Source organism: Gallus gallus, chromosome 2, assembly GCF_016699485.2.
Source record: "Gallus gallus isolate bGalGal1 chromosome 2, bGalGal1.mat.broiler.GRCg7b, whole genome shotgun sequence".
Taxonomy (NCBI): Eukaryota; Metazoa; Chordata; class Aves; order Galliformes; family Phasianidae; genus Gallus; species Gallus gallus.
In genome coordinates, this window is record NC_052533.1 from 147,775,093 (window position 1) to 147,784,190 (window position 9,098).

Genomic DNA, 9,098 nt, shown 5'->3' on the forward strand with positions numbered 1-9,098 from the left:
ACAATTCCAAAGCTCAGCAAAAAGGATTTAAAAGTACCTCTCTATTACAAACCTAAACAGGATTAGAGAAGAACACACATGGCTCAGAAAGGCACATGATTTATTCTTTGACATTTTTATCCATTCCGTGCAACGTTTCTGGATGGTATTTGATTTAAAACTTCCACGCGTTCCTGCTGGCCCGTGGGTACTCCCAATGACATTCCAAAGGCTTTGGTGCTAGAATTAGGTGTAGGATGCCACAAGATGGGGACGTGGCCTGCTGCTGCATGTCGGTGATGGGTGACATCAGTCCTGTCATCACTGAAGGCATAGGGCTGGCAAGGCCACCGAGGTCAGCAAGGAAGAAAACGCGTTGCTCCCACAGCAACACGGTGGACATGGCTGGACACAGCTCCCTCATCACCTCCCAGCTCTGTCTGCCCCATTCCTTTGTCCACAGCTTTGCAGTGAGAGGACCACAGGAGCTCTTGCAGTTCCTGCACAGTCCTCGGAGCAGCACCGCAGAGCAGCAGAACCATTAGAACCATCCCAATTAATCACCTGATCTTCCAAAAAGCAGAAGTGCTGGTCTCAGTGCTGGGGGGTGATTTGGGGTACCCCTCACTGGCTAGCGTTCTGCAACTCTACGAGGAGGAGATGAAGCTTCTCTGTCACGGCTACCTGGAGAAGGAGCAAAAGGGGACAGTGAGTGTGGCTCCATGGGGTCACTGTAGGTCTGTGGGGGCAGGAGGATTGGGATGGGACCAGGATTGTGCCTGGTAAGGGGGAAAACGTACCGGGTAGGGCTGGGGGTCACGGAGCTGGCGGTGCACAGGACTGAGCAGGTTGAGGGATGCTTGTGCATGGCTCCGTACCTCCTGCAAGCTGGGCAGCTCCTCACACACCTACGGGATGGAGACATGATAGCATCCATACACACTGCCAACACCCCGAGCTTGGACAGCACAGGGATGCAGGACAACGAGATTGTGGTTGTGGTGGCACCACCTCAGCTTTTCTAACATCACAGGGACAGGGACATCTCAAACTCTGGTGACTGATTCAGCAAGAGGCCACCACCCTGCCTAGACCTTCACTCAATGAGGGAAGGACACCTCATTAGCAGTGAGAACACTGCCAGGCTGTTCCTATATAGGACATTTGCTAAGCGGAGCAGCTGAATGAAGGACGGTTTCTTGCATGCAGAATATCTTGGGCTTCGTGCTGAAAAACTCCCATGGGACAAACCAAGAAAACCCACCTTCATAAGACAAAACTTCATCCCTCTGCTGGCAAGTGAGATTTCCCATGGAGATATCCCATCCCCAGGAGCACTGTGCCTTGCCAGCATTGCTGAGGGAGTCTTCTCACCTCACACGCGGCATGGACAGACCCACCACCACCACCCTGAGCCCCTCTTGACCCAAACCCATCATGGGGAGAAGGGAGAGCTGCCTCTGACCTGTCCATCTCTCAAGTACATGCGATGGAGGGGCTTCACAGCACTTGGCCTGATCTTGGTGGCCTCTCCTCTCCTCCCCAGGATGTGGACCGCCAACTCCTGCCCCACGCTAGGTGAGGGCTCGTTCTCCAGGGCCATGAGGTCCATGAAGGGATGACCTGTAGGGATGAAGGGTCAGGTGCCAACAGGTGACACTAGTGACAGGATTACGGAGCAGGAAGAAGAGCAGGCCAACGAGGCAGGAGTTTTCTAACTCAGTGGAGCTCACCAGCAGCATCGTAGAGCCGATATATTGCTTTAATCCCTGGGATAGTCATCTTCTCCTCCTCTTCTGTGAACTTTAGGCACGGGGAGCCATTAACCTCCACCAGCTGTAGAAAAAGAAGCGATGGGGATGTACACCTTATTTCTTCACATCAACACCACCCCTGGAGGTTTTCAAGAGAAGCGTAGATGTGGCATTTAGGGACATGGTTGGTGGACAAGGTGGTGATGGTTCAACAGTTGAACTTGATCTTAGAGGTCTTTCCCAATCTTCTATGACTCTAATCCAGCTCACACTGGTGCCGGAGACCATGCAGAGCTCTGGTCTGATGCAAAATAACTGAGTAAATCATTAAAAAAAAAACCCATAACCTCAAACCATCCCCAAGCCAAGTGGGGCAGGGCTTCCACTCCTACCTTGTAAACACAGCCCAGCGACGGCTGTAGGGGACACGTCACCAGGTTTGTCCCCACGCCAACCATGTCAATCTCACTCCCCTGGTGTAAGAGAAAAGACAATGACCATCAACAGCGTTTTGTTTTTCTTTTCTTTTAAGGCTCGTGCTAAAACCAGAGCCACAGGGAAGGTCAGGGGCTGCTTTGCCCCAGAGTGCCTCCTGGTGCCCATCTGTCCATCCCACCCACTCATTCCGGGTGGAAACTCTTTTCTGTTCCCACCCAGGAGAGGCTGAGTCACAGGAAAGTGACCGTCACATTTGTCCCTCCACTTCTCCAGCCCCAACCTCACCTCTCGGACGAAGTCCTCCACGCTCCGTTCGCTGATGTCGTTGCTCACGGCTATGGGGATGCTCCCAAACCAGGGAACCTGGAAGCTGGAAAAGAAGAAGAGCGGGAGAATGAACAGGAAGGCAGTGCCAGGTTTTGGGGCTCCGAGAGCCAACGAGCACCCCATAGAGCGAGGGCTCCCACTCTAACAGTCACAGAGGCAGGACACGCAAAGGTGTGGGTACCCAGGGCGGAGAAGCAGGGGATGCTCTCCAGATGTCTGCAGGACTCACTGAGCACCGCAGGCTCGGAGCACCCTCCGGGTCTCCTTGGACTGCTGGATGAGGTCCCCGCTATCCAGGCGCACCCCGATGGCACGGTACCCCAACTGGTGTAGGGCCAATGCTACAGCACAGAAATTGGGCAGACCGCTCCTGACAGGGAGCAGGGAGAAGAATTAGTGTCCATGTCCTGCACCAGGTGACAATGAGAGATGGAAACACAGCAAGAAAGGCCACCTCATGACGCAGTAGGTGTCCAGTAGCCCCTGGAAGTCCTGTGGAAAGGCGATGGCGTAGGACACGAAGGCAGCCAGCTCACCACGGTTGGGTTTGTCACTGGGGGTCCCCAGCAGCTCACACACACGCTGCAGCCACGACTCGGCCAGGGATGGGAGATCCACAGGTTCCCCACCTTCCAGCGGCGACAGGACCTGGTTGGGGACATCAGTGACGGCACTGAGTCAATCACGTTGGCTTCAGTGCATGAAATGAGTTCCAACGGGGGTCTCATGCACCCCGTACCATGTGCATCCCCTTTCCCTTCCAGCAGCTATGGGGACGGCTAAGTCTAAGACTGCTATATCTGGAATGTCCCATCCCCACAGTCATATCAGGGGTGTCCCATCCCCGTCCCATCTGCCAGCACTCACTCTGGGCTGCACCTCCTCCAGCGACCTGAAGGACATGATGAAGGAATGGGCAACGGTGCCACGCACTGGGATGCCATAGAGCTTCCCTGCCAGGATGTTGCTGGTGTAGTCAAAGCCTGGAAGGAGGGATGAGGGGTGACAACATGACCACGACACAGCATGGACGTGTGGGGCAGCACTCACCTCCAATATAGGAATACTTGGAGGCAGAAAGTCCACCATCTGGACCCTGGGCGCGACGTAGACCCAACTCCATCAGCTTCATCTGCGGGCCAGCAAGAAGGCGGAATCGAGCGGCGTTGGTGGCCACCAGGCTGGAAGGGCCAAGTCACACCAAGTCAACGTTGGCAACAAATGGGACCATCATTTGCTTGGGGACCGCCACAGCAAAGTCACAGCCAAGATGCAGGGCCAACAGTTGGTACAACATTGGGAGTGCCAAAGGGGACCGTGGTTTGCTCCGGGGAACAACTCCACTTGGACGCACGGACAACGGCTGGTCCAGCAGAGATGGACACATCCCCCTGTGAAACCCCAAAGAGGTTGTAGGGTCCCTTACCTGGCGTAGCTGACCAAGCACAGCAAGGTGGTCTCCAGCAGCTGCACCACCAGCAGCGGTCCCTTCACCTGTAGGAGCGGGACCTGCGGGGACAGCACGGTGACATCCCCACGGCCACACACCCCACAGATGGGGACATGGGGACGCTTGGCCGTGTGTCGCACCCTGGAGAACACAATGGAGCCTTCGGGCACAGACGTGACGGTGACCTCAGAGGCATCCACAGTGCAGAGGTAATCAAAGAAGGCATCCTCCGTTGTGCTGGGCAGCACCGAGCGCAAGTAGGCAATGTCTGCAGGGATGTCAGCTCCTGTCCCTGTCCCTTGTAGGGCATCATCCCTCCAAGGGACACCCCCCGGGTTCCCCCTGGTCCCCAAGCTCATCTCGGGGAACCCCGCGTGCCGCCAAGGGGTCTCCTAGTCTCTCTGAGGGATATCCCTTTCCCCATCAGATCCCCCTAAGGGATATTCTCATGTCCCCTACATCCCTTCAAGGACTCAGTTCTCCCTCAGAGAGGTCCTTGTGTCCCATAGATAACCCTGAGGGATGTCCCTGTCCCTCTAAGAGATGTCCCCACGATCCATCTGAGGACTCAGATCCCTCTGATGGCCACATCTCTGTCCCCCCCCCCCCCCCAGGCTCCCGTCCCTTAGGACCTTCCGAGGGACATCCTCGTGCCCCGTAGGTCCTCCGGAGGGATGTCCCCATGTGGTCTACCTCCCTCTGAGGACACAGATCCCTCTGAGGAGCCCCCCGTCCCTCTAAGGGACATCCCCACGATCCCTCTGAGGACCCCAGACCTTCTGAGGGATGTCCCTATGCCCCTTCCAAATCCCTTTGAGGAGCTCCCTGTCCCTCTAAGGGCCGTAGCAGCATCACCACCCCAGACCCCCATCTCTCACCTCCCTCTGAGGCACACCCCTGTCCCCCCCCCCCCCCCCCCACGTTCCTTTCAGGGCTGTCCCTGTATCCCCTGGGTCCTACTGAAGTCTCCAGTTCTAAAGGGATGCCCCCACGTCACCCAGATCACGTAGAGGACTCTCTGGGGTCCCTGTGAGGGATGTCCCTGCGCCTCATCCAGGCCCCTGTCCCTCAACCCCCCCGAGGGCTGCCCCACTGCCCCACAGCTCTCAGTGGAGCCCCCTATCCCTCCGAGAGATGTCCCCACGTCCCATCTGAGGGCTCGGATCCCCCTGAGAGGCGGTTCGAGGAGTTCCCCCGTCCTTCTAAGGGCTGTCCCCACACCCCCGGACCCCCCCGGGAGGCACATCCACGTCCCCGCCACGTCGCCCCGAGGGATCTCCCCGTGTCCCAACGACGAGTCCTCTACAGGGACGTCCCCGTCTCCCCACGTCCCACCCGAAGACTCGGGATCCTCCCGCGTGACGTCCCCGTTCCCAATCCAAACCCCACTGACGAGAGCCCCCCCAACCCCCCCCCCATATCCCCCAATCCCTCCGATGGACGTCCCCGCGTCCCACCGACCCACCCGCAGCCGAGAAGCGGAGCGCCCCGAGGCTGCGCAAGGCCTGGCCCAGCCCCGCTCCCACCGCGAAGGCGGCACCGAAGGGTTCCCGGCGGAAGAAGAGCTCCGCGGCCGCGGGGTCCCGGTGCCGTCCCGTCCGCCACAGAGCGTACGCCATCGTCAGGTGGTAAAGATCCGCCAGCGGCGCCATCGGCGGAGCTGGGAGAGGAGAGAGCGGGGCAGTATGGGAGCGGGGCGGGGACGTGGGGACGTGGGGACACCTGGTGGGCGTAAGGGGTATGTGGTGGCTTGGAGGGTAAGGGGCGGTGCGGGGGGGGCGGGGGCTTGGTAGCTCGGAGGGGGCACCCCATTGATGTGTGGGGCTGAGGCCACCCCGTAGATCTATGGGGCGCTGTGGGGCTGCAGTGACCCCACATATGTGTGGGGCGGAGGTGACCCCATAGATGTGTGGGGCTCTGGTGACCCTATAGATGTGTGGGGCGGAGGTGACCCCATAGATGTGTGGGGCAGAGGTGACCCCATAGATGTGAGGGGCTGTGGAGACCCCATAGATATGTGGGGTGGAGGTGACCCCATAGATGTGAGGGGCTGTGGAGACCCCATAGATGTGTGGGCTGTGGTGACCCTATAGATGTGTGGGGCTGTGGAGACCCCATAGATGTGTGGGGCAGAGGTGACCCCATAGATGTGTGGGGCTGTGGAGACCCCATAGATGTGTGGGGCTCTGGTGACCCTATAGATGTGTGGGGCTGTGGAGACCCCATAGATGTGTGGGGCAGAGGTGACCCCATAGATGTGTGGGGCTACAGTGACCCCATAGATGTGTGGGGCTGTGGAGACCCCATAGATGTGTGAGGCGGAGGTGACCCTATAGATGTGTGGGGCTGTGGAGACCCCATAGATGTGTGGGGTGAAGGTGACCCCATAGATGTGTGGGGCTCTGGTGACCCTATAGATGTGTGGGGCGGAGGTGACCCCATAGATGTACGGTGCTGCGGTGACCCCATAGATGTGTGGGGCAGAAGTGACCCCATAGATGTGTGGTGCTGTGGAGACCCCATAGATGTGTGGTGCTGCGGTGACCCCACAGATCTGTGGGGCTGCAGTGACCCCATAGATGTGTGGGGCTGTGGAGACCCCATAGATGTGTGGGGCGGAGGTGACCCCATAGATGTGAGGGGCTGTGGAGACCCCATAGATGTGTGGGGCAGAGGTGACCCCATAGGTGTGTGGGGCGGAGGTGACTCCATAGATGTGTGGGGCTGTGGTGACCCTATAGATGTGTGGGGCGGAGGTGACCCCATAGATGTGTGGGCTGTGGTGACCCCATAGATGTGTGGGGCGGAGGTGACCCCATAGATGTGTGGGGCGGAGGTGACCCCATAGATGTGTGGGGCTGTGGAAACCCCATAGATGTGTGGGGCGGAGGTGACCCCATAGATGTGTGGGCTGTGGTGACCCCATAGATGTGTGGGGCGGAGGTGACCCCATAGATGTGAGGGGCTGTGGAGACCCCATAGATGTGTGGGGCTGTGGTGACCCCATAGATGTGTGGGGCGGAGGTGACCCCATAGATGTGTGGGGCTGTGGAGACCCCATAGATGTGTGAGGCGGAGGTGACCCTATAGATGTGTAGGGCTGTGGAGACCCCATAGATGTGTGGGGCTGTGGTGACCCCATAGATGTGTGGGGCTGAGGTGATTTCAGGATAGGGGAGCAGTTGGTGGCTTAGAGGGGACGTGGTGGCTTTTTGGTGGGGAGGGGGGTATTTGGGGATGGGGGCACTCAGTGGCTTGGGGGGACATAGGGGATACTTGGTGGCTTGGGAGGGGACATGGAGGGTGCTTGGTGGGTCGGGGGGTCAGCTGGTGGCAGGCAGGGGATGCACTTGGTGACACTTGGTGGCTTGGAAGGGGACACGGGGGCATTTGGCTTAAGGGGAGGACTCGGTGGCCCTGGGGGGACAGGGACATGGGGCAAATGGGGCCAGGGGAGCACTTGGTGGTGGCTAAGCCAAGTGGTGGCCCCGGGGGCACAGGGACACAGCGGTGGGCACAGGGTGGCTTTGCATGGCAGGGAAATGGAGGCAGGGAAACGGGGCATTTGGTGGCTTGAGGGAAAGGAAACACGAATCCTATTTTTAAGGAAGATATAGGGAACTACAGGCCAGCGAGCCTCACCTCTGCGCCTGGGAGGATCGTGGAGCAGAGCCTCCTAGAAGCTGCGTTAAGGCATATAGAAGATAAAGAAGGGATAGGAGACAGCCAGCACGGCTCCAGCAACATCAGATCCTGCCTGAGCCATCTGGTGGCCTTCGACGATGGAGTGACGGCTCGGGTGGATGGGAGGAGGGCGGGGGATGTCATCTACGTGGATTTCTGCATGGCCTTTGACGCGGCCCCTCACCACAGCCTTCTCTGAATTGGAGAGGTGTGGATTTGAAGGATGGATGACTGTTGGATGGATTCGGAATTGGCTGGCCGGACGCAGCCAAAGGGTTGCGATCAATGGGTCTGTGGCAGGGTGGAGGGTGGGCACAGCGTCCCTCGGGGTCAGCCGGGGGACAACGGTGCTCTTCAACGTCTTATTAATGACACAGACGACGGCGTTGAGGGCACCCTGAGCAAGTCTGCAGAGGGCACCAAGCTGAGCGGCGCAGTCGATGCATTGGAAGGAAGGGAAGCCATGCAGAGGGGCCTGGACAGGCTGGAGATGCCTAATGAGGCTCAATAAGGCCAAGTGTGGGGTGCTGCATTTGGGTCAGGGCAATCCCAGGTGCTTATACAAACTGGGGGGGAAGATCTCCTTCTTCCCAAGGAGCTCAAGGAGGTTGTGGATGCCCCATCCCTGGAGATATTCAAAGCCAGGCTGGATGTGGCTCTGGGCAGCCTGGGCTGGTGGTTGGCAACCCTGCACATAGCAGGGAGGTTGAAACTCAATGATCATTATCATCCATTTCAACCCAGTCCGTTCTATGATCGAGTGGGAGAGGAGGAAGATGGGCAGCAGACGGTACACACCTGCAGACACAGAGGCATGCAGGGGCAGAAGTGAGTCCCTCTCCCTTGGCAAAGGGCATTCGGTGATGCACACAGACACAGAAAGTGCTTGGGGACATTTGGTAACCTGGGGCAGACGGGGATACAGGTGGCAATTGGTGGCTTGGAGGTGTATGAAGGAAACAGCTGGTGGCACTCCGCGTCTTCAGGAGCAAGGAGGTGACAGAAGGCAGTGGGGAGACGGAGCACAGTAGCAGACAGAGCACACGGGCACAAAGGGCATGGAAGGATGTAGGAGACAGCGGATGGGGCCACATGGATGACCCGGGATGCAGGGTGTAAGAGATACTGCCACAGGGCACTGCAGTGCCCGCTGTCCCGGCTGTGTGGAGCTGTGGCTGCTCAGGTAGAGATGCAGCAGCTCCTATCTGTGCTCATAGTGAAGCCACGCAGTGCCTCCCACTTGCTGGGTGTTGGCAGCTGGACCTTGGACTGTGTGACCCCATGAACCCCCTCCACGAAGCATCACCTCCCCTTTCCATAGGTCAGAGTCAGCACAGGCGTGGTTCCTCACAAATCAAAGGACCTGCCGAAGTGATCTGCTAAGGGCATCACAAGCAGCAACCTGGAAACACATATATCCTCTTTTTGAGGTCTTTCCTTTTATCAAGAGGACAAAGCAGGGGAAA

The 9,098-nt window shown here is 58.2% G+C and overlaps 1 protein-coding gene across 4 annotated transcripts; it reads right to left on the reverse strand.

Annotated features, from left to right (window-relative positions):
- Nucleotides 1-83: 83 nt before the first annotated feature.
- Nucleotides 84-8,923, reverse strand: NAPRT (nicotinate phosphoribosyltransferase). 4 transcript variants are annotated; one of them, XR_001465548.4, is made up of 14 exons: nt 5,414-5,617; nt 4,089-4,216; nt 3,925-4,007; nt 3,549-3,679; nt 3,366-3,481; nt 2,953-3,146; nt 2,728-2,868; nt 2,457-2,541; nt 2,126-2,206; nt 1,713-1,815; nt 1,445-1,602; nt 780-887; nt 544-663; nt 84-442 (listed from the first exon to the last, which is right to left on the reverse strand). XR_001465548.4 is itself a non-coding variant. In XM_040677174.2 (14 exons), exons 2-14 carry the CDS (start codon nt 5,598-5,600, stop codon nt 604-606), a joined length of 1,575 nt encoding a protein of 524 aa, XP_040533108.1. In that variant the 5' UTR covers nt 5,601-5,608; nt 7,591-8,923; the 3' UTR covers nt 84-603. The 4 variants fall into 4 exon arrangements, 3 of the variants coding, with proteins under 3 accessions (XP_040533108.1, NP_996864.2, XP_025002845.1); XM_040677174.2 differs by adding an exon at nt 7,591-8,923 and having other exon boundaries at nt 84-663; nt 5,414-5,608; NM_206981.3 differs by having other exon boundaries at nt 84-663.
- Nucleotides 8,924-9,098: the final 175 nt, after the last annotated feature.

Excerpts from the sequence above, each read along its gene's own strand:
- NAPRT (XM_040677174.2), bottom strand. The coding sequence starts at position 5,600 with ATGGCGCCGCTGGCGGATCTTTACCACCTGACGATGGCGTACGCTCTG. Across the intron at positions 2,869-2,952 it reads GACACCTACTGCGTCATGAG|GAGCGGTCTGCCCAATTTCT; the intron begins GTGGCCTTTCTT and ends GCTCCCTGTCAG. Across the intron at positions 664-779 it reads GTGACCCCCAGCCCTACCCG|GTAGCCGTGACAGAGAAGCT; the intron begins GTACGTTTTCCC and ends CTCCTTCTCCAG.